Source organism: Botrytis byssoidea (assembly GCF_014898295.1).
Source record: "Botrytis byssoidea strain MUCL 94 chromosome Unknown BBYS_029, whole genome shotgun sequence".
Lineage (NCBI taxonomy): Eukaryota > Fungi > Ascomycota > Leotiomycetes > Helotiales > Sclerotiniaceae > Botrytis > Botrytis byssoidea.
The window spans coordinates 286,267-309,372 of record NW_024065870.1 but is presented as its reverse complement, the minus strand read 5'-3'; the positions used below and the strand labels follow the sequence as shown (position 1 = coordinate 309,372).

Sequence of the window (23,106 nt, the reverse complement as noted above, 5' to 3'; positions counted from 1 at the left end):
CCAAATCGAACTTAGGCACTTTTTTTGGTCGCAATCGCCACTTTTCGCTTATGGAGTTTAGGCTAGGGATTATTCGTAATTTATAGATCCTCGTCAGGTTGGTGTTTTAAAGTATCTAGCTAGGTGGGTAGGCAGAGAAGGGAAGGAAGGAAGGAAGGAAGGGGGGAAGGGTGGAAAGAGGAAGAAGTTGTATCTTTATGACTTTATCAATAACTTCAACCAATTTCGGAGGGAAAGCGAGAGCGAAAGTGACAATACTGAGTAAAGAATCGAGGTTGGACGTCGTAGTTGTCCTAGTCGTCTTAGTCGTCTTAGTTTTCTTAATAGTCGTTCTAGTTCTAGTTCTTGGTAACTATATAGGTATGTGGTTGAAAGAAGGATAAAGTAAAGAATAGATCCTATCCTCTTACAATTAACAGAATCAAAAGACTCGTATAATAGAATAATGAATTGTTATGGGTTGAGAATTGGGTACATTCAGAAAGGTTAGAGGTGTACGAAGATAGTGTACGACTAGACTAAGAGTTTATCGGCACTGCGTAAGTTCCCTCGAGGTTCCCTCCCTTGGACTCAGATTTAGAGTCTAATAACTTAATTAGACTGATCAAAAAAGTAGATCCCAAGATTTTTCCGGGGACCCAGAAAAGTTAAAAAGTTGTTTAGGAAACTAAGAATACGGTGGTAGGTAGTATCAACTTGAACAATTCATACATCCTCGTGGCATGCGTCGTAAGTTGTGACATCTTCCCCAATTGATAGAATCATACAATCCATACCGGATCTATCCATTTCCCCCTCAAATGGGAATGATAGATGATTATCAATCTGTTGTAAATTTGCTCTTTAACTCTACTCTTCTCTGCTCTGCTCTACTCTACTCTACTCTACTCTGTACATAGTAACTTATTTGGCTTAATCATTGCAAAATGTTAGATTCGTCTTGGCAATAAATTCGTACGCGCGGTTCAGTATCTAGGTGTCTACTACCAACCGCTCTTTGGGACTCAGGACTCAGAATCCACGGTAATGGAGAGTCAAAAATGGTTTGGATAATCTGGATTTCTATCATACTAGTATTCGGAACTTTTGTATCGCCAAGATTATGCCAAGTACGTGAAGAAAATGGATACTCAAATTAAGAGGGGTTTCATTTACTCGACGGTTTTAGGATATATATGTTTTGTATGATCTTACAAATCAATAGATTCATCTGAATACCCAGATCTAAGGAAAGCCTCTGTTATTACAATTTCCTACATACATGCTACCTTTTTGGTACCTGAAAAGCGACTAATTGTAACTAGATACTGATAGATAGTCGGAAGCTTAAAAGAAGGTTGACGTGGGCTACCTAGGAATGGTTTGACCGTTTTGGCGGACTATTAGATGAAAAGAAGGAAAAAAGTCAGGAGCTGACGACGACTTCTGTTTAAGCGATCAACTCATTTCCATACTGAAATCATCTTTCGATCTGATATGATTGGTTGGGTATGTAGATTCGAGATCTCTTTCCTCTACACCGAATTGTAGAGCTTTTCCATATCAATCTTCTATAACTTCTCAGCTATCTTTCCAGGTATGTATGAAGATCTCTCTAGATCTAGAAAAGATGATTCAAAACTTCACGAAGGATTCCTATATCTCTTGGCTAACGTGTATCATATGAACCATATTGCGACGACAATAGTAGATCTTTTTTGCCAACGTTACGATGACCATGGATCAATCTCACCCGATGATTCTTGGCATACTTCTTAGAGTGCTGTAATAATATATTGCTACTTTATTAACACAGGTGGTCATGTAAACATCAGACGAATTATATTAACAGGATGTCATAAAGATATAGACATAATGCTATATCACAACTCTAGATCTCCCTTTCACTATGCACTCTAAATAATTCCATTTCTTAATCATGGAATCTCTAAATTTCAAGCACAACCTCACCCAAAACTGTTCACAAGGTATGAAATTCAAAATTCAAAATCCACATACAAACAGAAGAGTTCGTCACCAAGTACATACGAAACGAAATCATAACCCCTCAGTTTGAGCCTTACAAATATGCTTTGTACACTAGGTCTTTCGTTTCCCTCAAAGATTCGTACGCATACCATCGGAAACTGGAGAGTCCGTCATCAACTTAGGAACAATAGGTGCTTCATCATCAGTTATCTACAAATGCCTCATACTCAGTGCCTATGGCATCCGGTTCTCAACATAAAAATGCCATGTCGGAACAAATAAACCCGTCGATTATACTTCACACAAGCTCCTCGTTCGTCTCGGTATCAAAGATTTTGATATACATACACGCAATCCATCTTGGCAGAGATAAGTTATTTAGAGATCCACGGGTGTATTCGTATACCACAACACGTGGATATATACTTACACGATAAATATTTCAGTCAACGACAGCAATAACGACGACCTCGTCATCTTCGTCTCCCTCATTTCTCCTCTCCCTTTCCTCGTACTGATATCAATTCCAACATTTCTTGAATCCTGGCACCTACAAATTATCAAAATCCAGGCCTCACCGAAAAACTCAATCTCATCCCCATATTTCTGATTCGTAAAAATAATATCCCCCATAATCTTTTAAAACCACAAGGCATACGCGTTTTTTCTTGGCATCGGCGCTCTGATTCTCCAAAAAGGTCTAGTCTGATTAAAAGATTGCGCGGCTGGCTACCCCCTTGTGGCGTGGTGTGTTTGGCTGGTTAAGTATACACCGGTTTAGCGAGAATGAAGGGTGACTGCACGTGGAAAAAGGGTTCATGGTTTATCATTGATGAATGGAATGGATAGAGTTTGAGTTAAGCTTTGTTATATCTTTGTATCTGGGTTTGAATACAAAAGGTCAAGAAGGGGAGGTATGGATATGTTAGTCGGTCAATATGTAAAAAACACCTACCGGTAGCTGGAGAGAGACGTCAACACAAGAGATCAGGAACAATACTTCCCTCCCCACGCCAAGCTAAGATTTATCAGCGCAGCGTCTATTTTTGTTATTTACCCATTGGATTTACCCATTTAGAACATTCCCATATATGTGTATCAGATCAAACAAGCGCCCCTTCTCCTTACCCAACCAGCAGCTCTTCCAAAAGCAGACATTAGAATCGAGAAAATATTCCTTCAAATTACCGAACGGAGAATACAGTCGTCTCATATAAAATTTTATAGTTGGCCGAGCCGCAGGAAGTGGACGATATCTTCAGCTGAAATATATGCAATGAGGGATGTTTGTAAGCAAGCTCAAAGCTTCAAAATATCAGGTAAATTAAGTACTATATGTATATCAAATGTCTTTCTAAAGCTTTCAAGCGCTCCAATCGTAACCTCCACCAAGTCTGATCTTCACACGCGGGTGTTCTACATATCTCGGTGTTATAAGGTTTTGATATATACCGAACGACCCTTTAAACCCTACACAGCCTTCCTCTTATCAGGCACCCTTCAAGTATACTTGATACTTGATACTTGAAACTTCAAACTTCAAACTTCAAACTTCAAACTCCAAACTTGAAAGCCGCGCGATATGCCATTTAATGGTCATAGCTTCCTCCATACTTATTGCTTCGTACACCTACCTACCCAGTCTCCAGTCTAGGTCTAGTATAGATAGATAGCTATGAGATGAGGCTCTTCCCAGCTCTAGGAGCCACCACCCGAAAGCGAGCTAACAGGAAAAGTTCATCCCTTCATGTGTACCACGTACGCGTAATATCTTTTAATTTACATTGATTTTTCTTTCCAAGTTATTGAACTTAGTACGTGGTATGATAGCCTTGAATCTTGATAGGGAGGGATCACGCAAGATGGAGATCATGATGCGTTATTAAACTTCTATTTTACTTCTATTTTGTGTGCACTCCGGTGCTTTCTTTCGTGGTGCTTTCATTCCTGGTGCACACGTGGTGGTCAAGGGACTGCCTGCGTCGTCACCGGTGGATAGTATTCATGTGTTAATATATCAAACCTGGTTGTTCGTCATGATTTTCCGGATAGAATGGATGAGAGGCAGCGCGTTTGGGTTTGGTGCGAGCGTCTTGCATGGACACTTTGACTTGTGTATCGATTTTCTCTTGACCAATCATTCAAAATTCATCTCCTGTCAAACCCGAAGTTTTCAAAGTCAAGATGCCAAAGAGACCAACAGAAAATGTACCGCTACTTGAACTGTCCTTCCACCTCTAGTAATGTGGACGGACGCGTATGTACCATCTCAATCTATCATTCCCTGCCACTTTATATTGACTCCAACGTCTTGGTAGCGAAGATATTATCAATTTCTTGTCTATCTTGTGAAGACGGCTTACGAACTTGACCAATTAGACTTTGGGAATTTCGTATCAAAGCTTTTCTGTTGTTGATGTTGATAGATTGGGTCAAGTATGACTTATTTATTAGTCTGTCAATTCTCAATAGTGCCTGCCCGTATACTAAGTATTCTCCACGAATTCATGCATCTTAGACTTTCGAGCCGTATCCCAAGTTCTCTACTCTTCCCACTCAATTATTGAGTCATATAAAGTGGAAACCTATGAATTTGTGAATCTAATGTCTCCATATTTTCAGGATCACCTGTACATCGTCTCACATAACACATAACATAGCCTTATTCATATTTTCCACACCCTAGAGATTGGCATGATGCATTCTTGCTGCCTGCTCTCCCCCCCTCCCCATCCCACAATTTTTAACACAGATCTTCATTACTGATGGAGTATTGAAGCAGATATATACATCCATTCGGATTCGGAACAAAAGAAAGCGCCGTTCATCCTTCGTACTCTTTCTAGTTTCATTCACGCGGCATCACTTCTTACTTCATCTCTTCCCTGTCAATCTGATACTTCTCTCTTCGTCAACGTGACGAAGCATCCGAAAATTATTTCGTTCACGTGTGTATCTAAATCATTAAGCTTAAATTCTTGCTCGGCAAACGTTATATCACAAGGGAAGTACACGCAAACTTTGTTCTGTTTCCACTTATTCACTTACTTCCTCCTCACACTGGCTGGCGCAAGCTCTGAAACGAAAAGGGAAAAGAATGGAAATCGAACTGCAATGTAATACATTTGTGTGTGGGCGAGCCGTTGGATTGGTGTTGACAGGTTGTACTTGAGCGCTATTGCCTTTACTGTTATCCTTACTGGCTCTTTGTTACTATATTCTTTACACCGTATGAATAAGTGGAGTTAGATGACGAGGGAAGTACCTGTGTTTTCTTCCAGGGGATAAGAGAAATCATGAGAAAAAAGCATAGCAAAAACCCACATTCTATCGTCTGTTCTTTCCTTTCATTGCTCGTCGCCACGCACTGCTTGATCCTGGTTGTAACTACGTGGATATATATTATTTTCGCCAGCACTTGATTACCTGGCTCAGAAGTCTGTCAGCTTCTGTTGATTCAAGTAAAATGCAAGTGACGGTAACGCTATAGTGCTGCTAGTCGCATCTCGAACACATTTCAATTACAGGTTGTAGATAAGGCTTTGGATAGCCTGAGTTTAGTAAGATACATACTCGTGATGATAATCTTGTTTTTTGCTATTTTGTCGCATGGACATGTATGTTTGGAGTTAGGTACCCTTGACTGTCCAAGATATAAGGGCTAAAAGAAATATTTTAGGTTGGTAGGCAAGTAGCTGTTTTCTGTTTGTTTGTGTTTATTCCGTGGCTCGCCTCTGGGAAGTGGGGAAAAGGGGGAGTAGCTTCTCTATTGCGTAAGAAGCAAAAAAACAATTGATTAAGATAATCAGGGCTTAGGTAAATCGGTATACCGTCTATCTAGCTACCTCGCATAACGTGTGGAATACATAAGATGATATTGTCACAAGTCACTGGATTACATGAGAAATGAAAGAATAGGATACTCATCTCAAAATGATATGGCAATATATGAGATATTTGCGCACTGCGGAAGCTGTAGAAATGGAGTGGAAGGTTTAGGGTTAAGTAAGGATGGAAATTTGATGTGACGGTCAGTTGAAAAGACCCATATATACAGTCACTTCGATTGGATGATGGTAAGATATAGTTTTGGATGGCACGATAGGCCCATGTTCGGATGATATCGTTAATATCAAGACGGTAATTCTTGGAAAGTCTACCGATATTGAGATTTAATGCTGACTTCATATCAAATAACACTGCAATTTTAACAAGAGGTCTTTTCATAAGCCGGAGTGGGAGATGATTTGAGTAAGATGTATGAAAGGGTACAGAATTTGTATGGGCAGTGAGTATGTGCTTAGAATTATTTCCAGTTGTCAAGTGGCATAGATAGTTGGCGAAGGATATTGTACAACGGCTCAGAACTCAGCATTCCTCTTAAATACTTCTAAGTGGAGGGATTCAAGATTAAAAATGGGAATGGAGTATGAGTAGATTGGGTTGATGTTCCGAAAACAGATCACGGGTTCATCTACACATGGATATTTACAGCAATGAGATCAATTTTATAATTTTCTCATTCTATACATTTAATATTCTTTACGTACGGAATATTAAACATTAGTACTATAAATTGACATTCTCTTTCCTGGACTTGTAATGAATCATTGAATCCACGAACGAATATTACTATCATCCTTAACCGTCAAAATTTTCAACGGATGCGTCTTCTCCCTCTTCCCCCCCTTCCTCAGCACATCCCTCGCTCTCGAAACCGAATGTCCATTTACTGCCTCCCAATCCTGCTCCCTCATGCTCTCATAAAATTTATATTCCTCCCCAGATACCCCTTCAAACGCCTCACAAACAGAACCATGTTCATATGCAAACCGCGAGACCTTATCACTTCCCTGCCTATCCTGACTCGTGACATTCGCAATTGCGTTTTGCCAATTGAAGTCCCGCGCCGACTTGCCGGAGCCAAGATCCTGCCAGCAAGTGAGATAAAGCGCGTCGCCCTCTCCCTGGCGATCCTGCACCGCGACGTGGTAATCCGTCATGCAGTAGTCGCACGATTGGAAACGTGGTGATGTCAAGGATCGATCGGAGACGCTGAGCGTGCGCCAGCGGAAGTCGTAGTATAAGTTCCATTTGAGATGCGGACAGATGGGATGATCCCAGGTCAACCATTCTGGCGCCCAGGCGTCTGGAGCTTGGGAGGTATCTTCAGAGAAATCTTCCGAGGTACAATGGTCATGGTTGGCGGGGAGGAGGAGGATTCTTTGCTTGCAGAAGATTAGTGAATTGGTCGTTTGGGAGATGCGTATAGTCTCGCGAGAATATTCGACTAATCGAGATTTTGGATTCAAGAAAGTAGTGGTAACGTTGTAAAGAGAGATTGAGTGAGGGATGTGGCGTTGATGATAACGTTTCATTGCCGCTTGCAAAACATGGAAGCTCACATGTCCTTCTAAGAGGGGTAGAGCGTTATCAATATGAAAAGCGCACGACTTCTCAAGCAACCTCTCACTGTATGCAAGACCGATCGTGTGGAGTTTGTTGCAGGGATAGCATGTAACATAATTTGGAAGATCCCGTGCGAGGAGTCTCAGGAAGTTGTAGCGATAACTTCGATAGAGTTGGATGTTTAAATTATACTTGTACATGGCTTGAACGGGGAAGGAGGTAGCCCTGTAAGGGTTGTTTAGGGCTTCGACGTATCTTGATCCGAGTCTTTCCCACAAGTTCTTACAGCAAAGACTCAATAAGGCTGCGGAGTCGGGTGGTAGAAAATCGACGAGGTAAAGTATAAGGTCATCGTTTAAATCGCAAATGTTTTCCGCTTTGCGAGTTCGCGGGTCGATCTCGGTTGGGTTTCGAGATGATTCAAGGGTCGTTAGGCGAAAATTCAATTCGAGGGCCGGGTCCCCTATGAATGAAGTTACTGGAGAGAGGGATTGTTTGTTGTCTGTGGAAATCCTTGGATCTCTCTCCGATAATGCTACTGTAGCTCTACTGATATCAGGAGACTTGGTGTTTCCCATGATGAATATCTTTTGGTGATAAATGGAAAATGTAAAGTTATTGATTAAGTGATCGATATGTGAAGAGATTGGAATGTTAAGTGATTGAACTGTAAGTAACGAGCGTAAAATGTTTGACCTGTACTGGTTTTCCTGAATATATGAGGAATCATGAATCTATTTATATAGATTACCTGTCTGCACCAAAAGTGTCTAGTCATGAACTAAGATCTTGTGAAGAGTGTGGGGAGATGCTAGCGGGATACGCAACGAACTAAATATCAAAAAAAAGTTGAGCCATTGATGTGCTAGAGTACACCAGACACACTACAAGGCACTTAACATTATTGAAGACTATATTCACACAATGTTTCCCAAAAGTAGATCAACAATCCTGGCTTGTGAAGTAAAAAAAAAATCATCCATGACTATCGATACATCATACTTCAAATGATAAACGCACTAGACGCACTAGATCAAAGCTGTCGGGATTAGCCTCCAATATGGCCCAGACTCCTACCAGTAAGAAGTCACGAGAACATCGTCACTCGGTGTTCGAATCCTATGGGGAAATCAAACAAGTTTCTGCGTCCAGAATTCTCAAGAAAAGTAGGCTACGAAAAAACCGAGAACGCGGAGTTGCTATTGAGATATTCAATATGTGAACTAGTACTACAGCCACAAGTCGTAGGCATCGTTTAAGTATATTATAGATCTATGTATCCAAACCTTCAGAGGTTCCTGCCTTTCTTGTGCTATCTACCTATTAGGACGCGATGTCGACTCACCATTGTGGGCGCGTGCGCAAAGGTGATAATTAGACGAGAATGAAGGGGGCCATACGTGGGAGAGAAGAGACGTCAAATTTAATCACTCCATTGAATTCTTTGATAAATCAAACACAAATAATGTTATCTGGAGATACCTAAAATAACACGTGTTTACCGTAGAATTATGGAAGTCATTAGTGTTAGGTAAAGCTTAAAAAATGATCAGTCATGATACTATCAAAACTTTAATTCTTTAAACAAAGCTAGAGTATTTGGATCATTGAAAAGCTGCGCTAATGGTCAAGTTCGGGGGGGTTTTTCCTCCTACGGATAGGGGGGACAGCAAGCGTACAATAATTACACTCACGTGAAGAAAGGTATCATCTTAGTGAGGTGCAAATTCAGTATTTGGGCCAAGGTTTTCATTCCAAAAAAATGTGCATACTAGAGTTTGCAACCAACATTCTAAAAGGACAGAGTGTTCAATGTACATAGTAACCCATTAAGAGAGCCAGCTTTTGTGAACAAATGATACATGCATATACATACACGCTCAAAATCTAACACCAAGTTCTCGAATCTTCTCCAGTTCATCTTGAGTATATGGCTTCGTATTAATGATATCGTAATCCAGCATGCGAGAGCGCCAGTATCCGTCGAAAAACTCTAGAATTGGCTGGGCAAGCTCAATGTACTTGCTTTCAAAATCTTGAACTAGTAGTTCTAGTTCCTCAATTTGTGAAGATTCTTCCTCTTGAATATCCTGATGGTCTCCAATATCGAAAGGGGTGAAGTGATGAGGAGGTGAACCCTCGGAATAGGGGTGATAAACACAGCAGGTATGCGTAAGTTCTAATATCGTGAAAATTGCAAAGCGAATTATTTCAGGGGCCAGTATTTTCCAGCTATCGTTATCGGTACCTATGAATTGGAGCAGAAACATAATGGAAGCACGCATTATCCAGTAAGTCGAATCAAGAGAAAATCCTTCTTCGCTCAAATCAGTAAATACACTTACGATTTCCCCTTCATCAAGCTCCAAGATAGTTTGCTTGAGTAATATGGTGAGTGCTGTACATGCCGATTTTGAACATGCGCATATACATAGATCAGCTGTCGAAGTTGTTAGAACTTTAAACATGACGTTTCTGACCTCGGGCTGAGAAGATAAATTTTCAGGGCCACCATTTGGCTGTAGATTTATTTCTTCCATTGTGATAACCCAAAGATCCTTGATAAGAAGACTTGCAACAATGAAGTGGGTGGCTGGACTCCATGGACTCCATCGGTCTCCTTGCAATATTCTGTTTGCGCGATGAAGATCGGCTCCTTTCTGGATCAGCCACCAAAGCAATTTGAACTTGTCCATCATCTCACTTGGAGACGTATCGTGATCAGTCCATCTCAACATCAACAAAGTTCTCTTGGAATCGAAACAATGGTACTCTTCTATCTCACAAAATCCAGCATCGTAAAACATTTCTACTATCTCAGCTCTTGGTATTGCATATTCTCGTAGATATATATCGTACACGAATAGTAAATGATATATCGACTCGTATTCCTTGGGGATCTGTAAAGCTGGAGGTATATCAACTCCAAATACCTTCAGAAGAGCGCAGGTAGAGCTTGCATGAAGATCCAATACTTGATCACCTGAGATTGCAAGTCTATCCGTTTTTGAGGTTGGCAAGCTCTGAAAGGCTAATTGGCCGAGTCGGTTTCTGTGATCAACGAGAGAATTTATCATGCAATTTATAATGTCTTTTGAGCTCGAGCGCGATGCGTCAAGGAAAACGTCCTCGGCACGAAAAAATACAACATCTTTCAATGTATCGCTGATCGTATCTGCGCGGAAAGAATGTAGCGGGCTGTCGGCATTGAGGAGTAACTGGACAGCTGGCAAACACTTCGAGTACAAAGCATAAGCGACAGGAAAATATCCCATGCAGTCTTGCTTGTTGACCAAACTTTGACCGTCTATACGCAAAAGATGAGATATTCCAATTGGCCAATCAGAAGATAGATGTAGTGGAGTCTGACCCATGGTGTTCCGCTCATATGCACTATCCGGGAAGTTGGCTAGAATTTGTAGCATTCTGTCTTCTGATCTCTGCAAAATAGCAGAACTAAGAGCTCCACAGTGAAAACCTAAATTTGTCAGACTTTGTATAGGTAATTTGTGGGTAGGGTTACCGAACCAAGTATTTCGGGAACATCTCGAAAGCTCGAAAGAGACATCGCTAGATGCCTACAATAATTATCCCATCACTGACAACCTGAAACGATTAACTGATTCTCTAACCAAGAATCAGACAGCTCCAATCCCATGCTATCTATCAATTCTAAACATAGACCAGGTACCTCTGGATGATAGTACCCAAGAACCTTGGAGCCAAAAAGAATCTCCAGGGGGCGTCTTTGGAAAACATAGTTAGCATATCCTCCATTCAAGATTTAAGATGCATTGTAACCTACTCTCCGTTGGTATTTGTGTCATTTACCATAGTATATGGGGTATTTGCTGCAAGAAATCTCAGGAAACGTTTGTAAGATTGAAACACTTCAGCATTTGTAAGTTCCAGATCTTTAGCGATTAAACAAGCCATCTTGGTTATTTGTTAGCTATGTTCAATGGTATAATCTGAAGACAAGGAGAGTCGCATACATACATGAAGAATAGATTCACCACGTCTATTGACGTCGTTTAACGAAGCCTGGCCGCTCGCAAGCCTTTTCCCGATTTGAATTGTGATATTATCCATATCCAAAGAAACTCCAATAGAATCTACCTTGTATGCCCTTCCTCGAATGTCGTCCATTAATTTGAAGACTGGTGACTTTGAAGATACTATCCTACGAAAGGTAATATTCGGAGAAATTGAGAGTAGAGACCCTGCTGTGGAGATGATACATAGCCTCGCGCGAAGAATTCCTGAAAACAACTGGCTGCAATGGGAATATGTGAGTTCCCAAGTATTTTTCCTTTGAAAATGGAATCTTGATGGGCAATCAGGCCTGCGACAACCAGAATTTGTTCCTAATCGTAGAATCTGCAAAGATTTCGCCGAAAAAGACCAGTAGCTATGTTTTCCTTCCAAAAGAGCCTGTGATTGACAGGGGCATTTGCTTTTTGCAGCTTTGCGTATCAATGTTTTGGATGCTGGCTCGTCACTCTCAGGAACTAACGCATTCGAAGAATTATCATCCACAGTCGGCGCTAGTTGTTTTTGGTTCGAATCCAATGCTCGCGACGTTGCTTGTTCGAAGATTTTCGGCCCTTCTTGCAGCGACATTCTGACATTTGAAAGTTCTTGAACCATGTAATGATTCAATGTTCTAGATCTAATATCATGTTGAACATGTCTATCCATGAGATTTTTCAATGTTGGGAGAACGGCATCAATATGCGTGAAACTCGCATTCAAATTCTGAAGTTCCTTTGCAATGAAGTCTATGCCAGCCGTCGTAATAGCCGATGTTGTAACAATATTTGATGTCTGCTCCGATATTTTGCAAGAGACCTCACTTGAATGTGGTTAGCAGTATGCTAGGGTTATTCAGGGACGTTTCATAGTCGTTGCGATAGCTAGCACGAATGGTAACACAGAGTAGTGAAACTAAAAGTGATACACCAAGAATGATCACGTGGCAAAATTGTCTACTTACAGTTGCAGAGCCATGATGGCCATGTCTACATTAGCCTGTAGCTTGCCGACGATATTCTCTAGTTTTTGCAGAGTAGCTTGACGGAAAGGAAAGATCGCCTTCTTGCCGAGGAAACAGATCTTTTCTCTCGTACCAATGGGCATACTGAGTTGGCATTTCTGAAGAGTTGTTTGGAGAGTCCTGATATTGTCTGCGCATGAGGCGACAGTAGCGGCAACTAGGGCTACAGCAGATGTGTGATTTGAATGAAGGCCTCTTAGGCTTGCTTGTAAATGTTTGAGCGTGGTGTGAAGTGCTTGAGTTCTTTGCGCAATACCGTCAATTTCTTGAGCTTGATCGCGGTAGGCGGAATAATAAGAGACGATCCCCTATGAGACTTGCAATCCAAGAGAGACTACTCCAACCGCTGTACTCAACACATCTGCCATGATAAATATACTTGAAATCTCTCAGTAAGTAAATAGCTTTGGGATGCATTAGAAATCCCAACTTGTGAGGGTTCATATTTGATATTGAAGTAGGCTTTGCAACTGCCACACTCGAGCCACATAACTGAATCCTGATTTAGTAATTACCCCTACCTAGGTACATGTTGTACAACGTTATCGCACACGCCAGGAGAGTTGCACATTAGCCTACGGTAAGCTTACTAACAACATACATACCTTTCAGACAATCCGAGAAATTCGCATGGACTAGACCTTTGAAAGGCAAGGAAACAAGCGAGGAGATAGATGATTTTTAATATTCGACTTGGAAACCTTGACCAAAAATCACTGAAACTCTTTCACAATAACGGGAAATCATTTGTATATCTTGTAAAGGTATCAGCAATATGATCTGCTATCTCATTATACACATGTATACACCACCTAGATAATTTTGCTTTTCGACGTCCTATTACGTCCTAGCTCCAAAACGCCATGTCCATCCATATGCATTGAGTCTACGCTTCTCCAGCTCTCATTCAAAATCACATTACTCATCTAGTACCTTATCCCTCAATACAAGGACTTCTTCTCCCACTCCTGATCACCCTCTAATCTCATCGGCAAGTCCGCTTCCCAGATAGGTCTTTCTACAATTGCCACTTCCAGCCCATTTTTACCGCCCTCACCAATCTCCACCATACCGAGTATTGGTCTATACTTGAGCGTCTTGTACGTTTGAGCTGGTCCCCCAAACTTCTCATCTTCGCTCTTCTGCGGTTTTCTCCTTAGCAACGACTTTGATTCTCTGTCAATTTCATCGTCTTCCGAATCAACATTCATATCGTATTTGTTATTTTGAATGTCAATTTCGGTTTCTTGGGTTTCCTCCTCGTGGATGAGTTTGCGGATTTTACGGGACATTCCTGTCTCGTTCTCTTCTGGGTCAATCATACCACCAGCTCCGGATTTCCCTAGTTGGAAGCGCTTGCGCTTGCTTCCTGAACTCCCGGCATCTCCATCCTCTTCCGCTTCTTCATCCTCAAAATGGAAATCCTGTGATAAATCGAACATCCATAACCAGTTGATACCATGTAACCACATACGCTCGCGACCATTTGAGATATCCCACAAACAACCTCTTGCCAAATCTGCAACTTTACGGAATGCAAGGGGGAATGTAGAAGTAGGATTTCTGCGAGACCAGGGTGTGAGTGAGCCAGCTAAAACTTCAAATTCATAAACTTCATTAGTGGATGTAACAATGACTAGACGATCCTCGGCAACGGGTAGTTCATGAGATACAGGACGTGGATTATTGCGTGTAGCAGGAGGTGTAGCTCCATTAATTTGTACAGGGAGAGTTGCAGGGCGGAAAGATAGTACAACTGGTGCGGCGGGAAGTTTTGGTATACGAGTTGCAGACGGGTTTCGTGTCCAGTGTTGACCGAAGATCAGTTTTGGTTTCTTCTGTTCTTCAGCATCGGAACCATCGTCGGATTCATCGCCAGATGCGTCGTCTTCCTCTGCTTCCTCCAACTCTTGCGCAAGATCTTCGATTCCTTCCAGAACCCAAGTATCGACAAAACCTGCCAGGTCACTTACTACCAAGATCCGACTATCAGATGAGAATGCTGCTTGGGTGATAGTTCTTTCATATGCACCAAGACCACCTAGTAGCTTAGTTTTCGAGATATTGCGATCAAGACGAGAAAGTCTTGAGAGCTGAGGAATTATGCTAAATGACGATGGTGAATCATCATCCTGAATGACTCGCGCTACTGCGACTGAGCTATCATCCCGAATTATCGATATCCAGTTTCCGTCAGGGGAAAATTGAACCATACGAGCCCCAGAAGAAAATGCTTGTGGTACAGCGACAGTTGATACCTTAAGACCCTCGCCATCTTCGGGCTTTCGTGCCTTGAGGCGGAATAGCTTTATATCTGACATCGTTGAAACAGCGAGCAGGTTTCCCGCAGCATTCAAAGTCGCAGATGTGATATTAGACTCCCCCTTGACTAATATTTTCGCGACCAATTTGCGATTGACCGCCGCAGTCTCTGGCTCATCGCCATTGATAGATTCGGAAAGTCTGTTTATGCGCCAGATATTTATCTCTCGATCCCACCAACTCATCATCAACCTCTTTCTTGTAGAACTTTGAATGATAGAAGCTTGAGGTAGGAAGGGCAAGGCACGTTGGTTTTCTTGACCGGATTGCGCAAGTGGAATAATAGTAGGAGCAGCATCGGGACCTACGAAGAAATATTAGTATGCGCAAAAAGTATTAATGAAAAAAGAGCTTACCTCCGGAAGCCACAACGCTGATTCCTTGACATTCCAAGCTTGCCATGGCCTTTACATCGTGAGTGTGATATCTTCTGTGCCTGACTTCTGACCACCTCTTCTTCCCTTTGATTTGTTTGTAGACGACTGTTCGTCTATCCATACCACCACTGAAAAAGGTCATCCCATCAGCGCTTGTCGCGAGGCTGAGAACGTCTTGAGTATGACTCTTGATGTGCTGCATCATACTGTATGTTTTACCATGCCAGGTTTTGACTTCTCCCGTCGAGTCACCAGAAATGATATCTCCATTTGGTAATGCTTTCACAGCCCAGACAATGATATCCTTGGGCCCTCCTTTAGGTCCAGCTCCCAAAGACATCTGCCTTAGCATTGATCCGGTCCTTATGTCATAAATTCGAATATTACTATCTGAACACCCGGCAATAACATGGTAGCGATCCTGGAAAGCAACACTGATAATTTTCGCTTTTTTTGCAGATGGGCGAACAAGAACTTTTTGCAATTGTAGATTTTCATCTGCTGTCGAATACAAAACCAAAGCTCCGTCAACACAACCAGCAATGAGCTTTTGACACTCCCCGGAAGGCTCCTCCCCACGCTTTTGTTCCTCTGCAGGTTGAGCAGCAAGGCACCATATCTCACCATGATTGCCGCTTGCTGAACGTAATGGCTGACCTTTCACCAAATCCCACTCGGTAACAGTTGTAGTATATCCGATGCTGAAGAGTCTAGATTTCCCAATTATTTTTGTGCCATTAACTTCCTCAGTAGGATCTTGAGTCCAGACAAGTCCATCAATACTACGATCCTTACCACCTCGAATGATTGTTTCCTGAAGCCATGATCCTTTTTGCGGGTTCCAGAGCTCGATATCACCGTTTGCGCGACCGAGGGCCAATCGTGGAGAAGCGGCAGACTGACCTTTTGTCAAATTCGAGTGGGTGAATGCCAATGCATTGATTGTTGACGGGGGGTATGGAACGAATCTGCAGCGGTGGATATCCATTGCGCCGGTTTGATGTTAATTTCTCATTCAATTCTCAAGAGAAAAAAATAAAAAAAGCTCAAGAGGTTTTTCTGCCGGAAATTCGATCGTAGGCGGTGGAGGGGGTATGAGTCACGTGGTTACGATTACACACAACACAGCACAGCCGAATCAATGTTACATCAGTTTCGAAAATCTTCATTTGATTTGATGGAACAGGCCAGACCATATCATCTTGTCAAGTTGGCAGGCTATGCAATGGCTGGTAGAAGTATCTTCACTCGTTTTCAATTGTGAATTTGTGGGTGGATTGCAACAATTCAAGTGATTTTTGGATCATCAAATTTTACAGACAGCATCCAAAACTGCTTTTCTATCTCTTTGCGTGAAGAGAATGAGCTGGGAGTTGCAATTCTACAGATTTGGTATTCTAATCATCATATCAGAGCCATACAGTCTTGTAGTTCATAGGCATGGTATTCTTCAGCTATACTGATATGTTCGAGACGTTATGTCTTTGAAGTCTGCATCCCGTGCAGAAATAATCAAAACAGATAGAACTTTGAATCTCTGTCCCTCCTCCCCAAACTTCCGCCCGTTTTCTAAATTCCATTCCAACAACCTCAATTCGAATCAACAACAAGCCAAGGAACATAACATGTTCTTTTCCCATTTTTGACCGTCGAAATGAAAGGCGTGGATATATCCAGAATCTTCACGTCCTGTGGATGCCAAGTTTTCGGATTCTCATGATTGCACCAATCCTTTGTCGATACCGATTCAATCAGAATATTTGTGAATGTTACCGCTCCGGAGTCCCAACCAGGATCGGTGCCATTGCCGATACTCACATGCTCAATCGCTAGCAAGACCTATACAATCATCATCAGTTAAGGTTTCGAGGCTTGTATCTAAAAGCGCAGTTACCTCTGTCATGTCTGGGACTTTGGGTTCTGGTCAAATGTCAGTACCAATTAACCGACATTCAGGAAATGGAGGACATACCAAATTTGGATCCATCGAAAGTGTAATTTCCACCATATGATACTTCTCCTTTTGATGCGCCGATTTGACCGGGCATCACAGACCACGTATCGAGCCATTTGTTGGAGATTTCATCAAGTGTCCAGAGACTTGTTATTTGATCACCTGGATACACTGTTTGTTGAATTATTAGTCTTCCTCATGACCGATCTAAGTATGCATATCTTTTATCATTCTTCCCCCTCTCAAACCTCTGAGTAATAAAAAAAAACCTACCCTTCGGTTGTTTCTCCTCAAAATAAATCCCCGTCCAACTAGGCTTCGTCGCGCCGTCATAAAAACTAGGTATATGACTCCAATACCCGACCTCATTCCCCGCATTTCCAACAACATTCTGCAGAACGCAACTTTGATCTGTGGGCTGCATACCTGCCCATGTTGCTTGAATTTTCCAATCTGGGCTATGGCCTTGTAGCGCTGTTGGTGGGGAGGGTACTTGGAGGGTCGCTTGAAACTATTAGAGGGGAAAATATCAGTAGAAGCACTAAAGGAGGTGGAGGGGGAAACAAATACCCGTGTTATCTTCCCACCATATGTGAAGACAAATACCGCGGCTGCGCCTGTATAGTCGATGAGAGTAAGGATAAGTACAAGAAAAAGAGGAGCATGAACGGAATACATAGTGATAAGGATAAATAATTGGTGGATAAAAGCAATACGGATAACCCAGAGCACAAATCAAAGATTTATTTCAACGTTGCTTGCTTAATTTAAAACTTCTTATAGAAGATGTGTAATAGTTCTTGCGAGGTAGAGATCAGAGACTAGTCCTGTAGTCGAAATGTGAATTTCGCAAGTAGTTTGTCAATAAGTAACCAAAAGTGTTCCTATAAAAATCGTACGGTTCACCCTAGCAAAACCCACGTAGATATACCACGCCATCAGCAGGATCTTATTCACTCAGCTCTGAAATCTTTTCGCATCTGTTATGACTAGGTAGTCAATCAATATCATAAATGGGCTTAAAATGTGAGATCGGTATTCCTTCGGGCGATCAAGCCCTCCAAAGGTCGTTTTAAACAGCACTATGCCAATGGCTAACACAATATAGAGCCGGATCTGAATTGCTAATCATGGAGGTTCAAAATTGTCAAATTATGATTACTCTAGATGATATTATGAGAAAACACTCAACGGATACCATTTCTCGGAGACTAATAGTAGTATGTGTTCAGCTATACTGTCAACGCATTATCTGCTTCCCTCAGATCCCATATGTTCATTCATATCCTGTCCAATAAACCAGAACCTTCCATATACCCACTCCCCAAAGCGAACAACTCGCTTAATAGCATCCATCAAAGTAACCCTCATTGCTCCTCCCGAGTCCCATCCTCACTATCCCAAACCTCTACACCGAAGCCGTAGAATCCATAACAGTAAACCCTTTAAAAAAACAAATCATGCCTGTAATAGCCGGAAACACTCTAACGGATTCTATGTTACTAAGAGTCACATTGCTGAGTATAAGCTTATCAACGCTACACCAATCCATATTTGTGCCTTCGATTTGAATTAGGACATTTTTCCAATCCAGAGGGCCCATTTCCCACTTTGCGGCGCGATTGAGTTCGGTTGCGAGGATAGCCTGGGAGGTACTAGTCAAATTTGAGAACAGGTTAAGTTGAAATGAAAGAAAGAAAGCAAGAGAGATGATATGAATGCTACACACTTGTGTGAAATCTCCTATGTTGGCTGAAAGTTCCGTGTTAGTCAAAGCAAACCCACTCATTCGACGTTAAGAGCCAACTCACGATATGGTGAAATATCGACCGTTACGTTGCCCATGAAATCTACCTCTCCATTCGCGAGTCCCTCCGCACCTCTTCTAATCATCCAATTGACGAACCATTTATAAGACTTTGCCGGACCTTTCCACTGCTCAGAAGAATCCATTGAGATAAAACCATTCGAGATCAGATCTCCCGGATAAACATTAATATTCTTCCCATGAATCCTTTCACCTCCAGCCGATGCATTTCCAAGTTGGAAATACTCAAAAAACGACCATCGTCCTAGCGTTTCTCCTTCATTTGCGTATACAATTTGTAGAATGGAATTGCTGTTTGCAGGCTCGATTGCGGGCCAGAATGACTAGATTCCGGTGGCTTGGAGGACTGTTGGTGCTTTGGGTACAATTACTGTGGCTCGGAACTATATGGCCACCTTTAGTTTGCAGGGTTTTACAGAAATTCTAGGTGATGCTTACTTGAACGATTTTAGCATAGGGCTCAATAAAAACCGCGCCAGTCGCTATGAGATGCAATCTACCGAGGAAGAGAAGAATACTGGCAAAGACGTTAAGATCAAGAGAACGCATCTTGTAGGAAGACGCTGATTGTCTTGCTAATCGGTGGGTTTCAATGAATACATTCAAAATAAGGAAAGCCAGAGGTAGGTAGATGATGAGAAACGGCAGGGTTGTTAAGTGTTACTGTCAATGGCTTTTCATAGGAAGAAAAAGGGCTCCAAACGGGTTTCTAAGATGCATAGTTAAACGATGGGCAAAAACAACATCCCACATGCATTATTCACTGGACCAAACGGAGATTGAGACACATAATCTGCAACGACGAACCACTGGCTCACGGGGAGATAGAATGAAGTTGTATGCCTGACGTAGCAAGTATGGATAGTATATTGAGCGGCTGTTCACCGCCATAGTTCGGGAGTTCTAAGCATATAACACACCGAAAAGATTCATGCACAAAACGAATTCAGGATACGAAACGATCTTTGTCGGATTGCAATTTGGGCTAATCTGGGAATGATAGCGAGTCTCACAATCTTTTGATTAAATGATATATTTCAATATATAGCAAGACAGCGTTCGCGACTCAGGAATCAGTCTTCTCTCCCACCAGAGCCTCGAAATCAACTTCACCCTGAACATTGAATTTCCATTTGACATTTTCCCAACCTTTTCTTCTCTTTATGTTGACTTCAACATCATTTTTGGGCTTCCTGACCGCGGTCCCCAACTTTTGAAAAGCTCTATCAGGCACACTTGAACCGTCGATATCGAATCCCATAATAATAGCAGCAACAAGTGAAAGGATTTCAGTTGTGGCAAAATGTCTTCCTGGGCATAAATGCTTTCCACCACCAAAGGGAAAATACCCCTGTGTTTGCTGTTTCTTTTTTTCTTTGCCTAGTTTCGCAATGGTACTTGGTAGGAATCGAAACGGATTAAACGAGTTAACGTCTGGTCCCCAGATTAATGGCGAATTGTGAGTGACGCCAGAAGGGAGTTGTATGACGTTTCCAGCTTTAAGCAAAAACGAAGATTGAGAGGTTGATGATGTGAGTATCACATCTTGGGTGACGGATCGAACAGATGTTGCTGCATCAGCGAAACGAAGCGTCTCACGAAAGCACGATATCAGTATAGGACAACGGGAATGAAACAGAGTAATGTCCATGACACATTCTTCTATTCCGTCCTCATCTTTATTTTTAGATATGATGTTGAAGATCTCGGTCCGAATGGAAGATATCAAAGCCGGATCTGAAAGAATGTTAACAAGCAGCCAAAAACATGTTGGTGCCGAATTGGTTGTCGCGAGGAAAAGTGTAGCGATTTCGATGTTCGCAATCTCCTCAGCTGTGAGACCCCATTTCTGGGAGCACTCTAATCGTGATTTGATGAGTGTACTGGCGATCATATGATGTGATGAAGCATAGTAGGATGCAAAGGCTGTTTCGATGGCTCTACGGCCATGATAAGCCTTCGGGCAGATAAATGTAGGAAGGAATTCAAGCATAAGCATTGTCATGTTTTCCTCGAAGTCCCTGGCAAGAGATCAGCACTGACTTACAAGTTTGGGGGCAGGTTGTCCAATAGTCCGAATGAACAGATCAAAATTAGATATTCCCAATTCATTTGGTATTCCGATACAAATGAAAGCACAAAATGTAACAGAATATAGGAAATTCATTCGACACATAGAAATGATTCAGTACGGACAATTGGACCCTGGCTGGGATATTATTGCTAACCAGAGAGAATCTATGAGGCTGTGATTAGCACTCACGGGATCGTGTGGCCCGTAAAGAGACGCAGAAGTAGCCAACGTAAGAGTATCTCTCATCCATTTGTAGAGTGATACTTTGCCAGAGTTCTGATCAAGGTTATTGAGGATATCAGCGACAGCGCCCAGAACTCCTTTGTTCAACTCTAGCAGACTCCCACTGGGTCCTAAGTATTCTACCATCAATCCATGATTCTCGTTTAGGTACGATATCCCGTTATTTCCATTTAAGAACGGCCCTTTCGGGTCATAATCTGGAGAAGTTTCCCCGCGAATTATTTTCATCCCATGCTCGCCAATATTGAACGCGCGTTTCGAAGAATCAACAACGAATGTAGTAAAATCAAACGCTTTCGTGTTTCGATATGCAGCTTGAATTAGTGAAGGTTCGCAGATAACGTAGATACGTGCGGCGAATATCTTGAGCGTGAAGACCGAATAAAGCGGGTGCTTGGAACTGTAATGGAAATAAATGGTAAGTCTGTGTTCTTTGAAGGGGGGTGGATAGCTTCGTGTAGAGATCAAAGGGCCAAGCAGCAACTTTCTCAAAAGTACCCCGCAGGCCCCTGTTATGTAGTTGCGCTAATCTCATACCTTAACGTCTGGAAGTAGCCAACTTGTCCCTTCAGCATACCAATCAAATGCCCAAATAGTGGAATCCTTGATTTGACCTCGGGAGGTTCAGTCCCTTTTGTGCCCTCCTCGTCCTTATGACCAGGCCTACTAAACAATACTGCAAGCCCAATACCTAAGATCAAGGTAAGTGCAATTAGAAGCCTATTGGCGTGGTAATCCTGCAACCTCAAGAACGAAGGAAACATTGTCGTCGCAGAAGCATTGATAAACACCATGGTGAAAGCTCAAGATGAACACAACGCGAAAACTGAAATCTCGAATGCATCTTTTTAAGGAGAGATAAAGGACCAAACAGCAACCAAAGAAGCTAAAGGTACATGGCTCATAGCAGCACCTACAATCACCTACTCCATACAATATTGAGGACGATCAAAGCGGAGCATCTTCTCAGTGGGTCGCGGAAACACTTGAAGCCGGAGAAGTTAGTTTCAAGTCTTCAAGTTATTTGCAAGCTTAGGGCTGGAGGAGCTCGACCATCTCTTATTTAGTTCGCATTGACCTGATCTGATGGAACCCCTATAGCCCAATGAAATGAAAGGTTTCAATCAGCAACGAAAATCCTTAAAAATTTTCCACTTATGTTCAATCATTTGAAAGAGGAGGCTCAGGACTTGGAAGGTTTGACGAAGTTGAAGGAGCAACAGAGCCGAGAGAGCTTCAATCAGTGCTGAGCAGCCTGAGCTCCACCACCACACCTGGGCAATTATAAGTGTGGCTGAGCAACCCGGATTTGAGCCACTGTGGCAGCTTAGCAGAAGCTGGCCCGGGGAGATCCCTAGCACAATTTCCACCACTCATTTTCACTTGACATGCAGTTATGTCTCACAGTATGTATGCCACCAACAATGCATGAGATCAAAGAGAATCCAACTCTTGAGACCTTGCCCAGGAACTTCACTTGAATCTTACAATGTGAAGTATTCGGTATTCTATGCTACCTCGATGGGAAGATATCAGAACATACACAGTGTACATGCACAGCATCTGTTGACAACGTCTTTGGACGAACGAGGTTGGCCTTCATACCTTCGATATTCTTCATGATGGAAGCATTAACAGGAAGAAGTCCCCAGGTTTCATGTCATCCATTTCACATAATGAGCGCTGCGCATTGTGCAATTCAACTCCATCGATTGGGTGATTGATACAATCCTAGATGCCTGATCAGGAAGGCGTATGGCCCAAAATCCATTTAATTCACAGCTTGGGATTTTACATGAAGGAAAAGGGAGTTTCAAATCATGCAATCTGGGTCTAGTGATTCATAGAGCCCTAAACATTTTGAGTGGTCAAGTG

General features: G+C 42.2%; 6 protein-coding genes across 6 annotated transcripts; all 6 read right to left on the bottom strand.

The window, feature by feature from the left end:
- Window positions 1-6,575: 6,575 nt before the first annotated feature.
- EAE97_010665 (uncharacterized protein) lies at window positions 6,576-7,955 on the bottom strand (the record flags this gene model as incomplete). Its single annotated transcript, XM_038881180.1, has 1 exon — window positions 6,576-7,955. One exon carries the CDS (start codon window positions 7,953-7,955, stop codon window positions 6,576-6,578), a length of 1,380 nt encoding a protein of 459 aa, XP_038728041.1.
- A 1,302-nt stretch (window positions 7,956-9,257) lies between these two features.
- Window positions 9,258-12,516, bottom strand: EAE97_010664 (uncharacterized protein; the record flags this gene model as incomplete). The annotated part of the gene is made up of 5 exons (XM_038881179.1): window positions 9,258-10,855; window positions 10,981-11,123; window positions 11,183-11,313; window positions 11,377-12,232; window positions 12,374-12,516. 5 exons carry the CDS (start codon window positions 12,514-12,516, stop codon window positions 9,258-9,260), a joined length of 2,871 nt encoding a protein of 956 aa, XP_038728040.1.
- An 858-nt stretch (window positions 12,517-13,374) lies between these two features.
- Window positions 13,375-16,120, bottom strand: EAE97_010663 (uncharacterized protein; the record flags this gene model as incomplete). Its single annotated transcript, XM_038881178.1, has 2 exons — window positions 13,375-15,059; window positions 15,112-16,120. The coding sequence occupies 2 exons, from the start codon at window positions 16,118-16,120 to the stop codon at window positions 13,375-13,377; spliced, it is 2,694 nt and encodes an 897-aa protein (XP_038728039.1).
- A 602-nt stretch (window positions 16,121-16,722) lies between these two features.
- Window positions 16,723-17,764, bottom strand: EAE97_010662 (uncharacterized protein; the record flags this gene model as incomplete). The annotated part of the gene is made up of 5 exons (XM_038881177.1): window positions 16,723-16,971; window positions 17,027-17,052; window positions 17,105-17,257; window positions 17,360-17,597; window positions 17,657-17,764. 5 exons carry the CDS (start codon window positions 17,762-17,764, stop codon window positions 16,723-16,725), a joined length of 774 nt encoding a protein of 257 aa, XP_038728038.1.
- A 730-nt stretch (window positions 17,765-18,494) lies between these two features.
- On the bottom strand, window positions 18,495-19,463 carry EAE97_010661 (uncharacterized protein; the record flags this gene model as incomplete). Its single annotated transcript, XM_038881176.1, has 4 exons — window positions 18,495-18,731; window positions 18,816-18,838; window positions 18,898-19,237; window positions 19,353-19,463. 4 exons carry the CDS (start codon window positions 19,461-19,463, stop codon window positions 18,495-18,497), a joined length of 711 nt encoding a protein of 236 aa, XP_038728037.1.
- A 369-nt stretch (window positions 19,464-19,832) lies between these two features.
- EAE97_010660 (uncharacterized protein) lies at window positions 19,833-22,634 on the bottom strand. Its single transcript, XM_038881175.1, has 3 exons — window positions 21,769-22,634; window positions 21,143-21,631; window positions 19,833-20,935 (listed from the first exon to the last, which is right to left on the bottom strand). Exons 1-3 carry the CDS (start codon window positions 22,023-22,025, stop codon window positions 19,981-19,983), a joined length of 1,701 nt encoding a protein of 566 aa, XP_038728036.1. The 5' UTR covers window positions 22,026-22,634; the 3' UTR covers window positions 19,833-19,980.
- Between the last annotated feature and the right edge of the window lie 472 nt (window positions 22,635-23,106).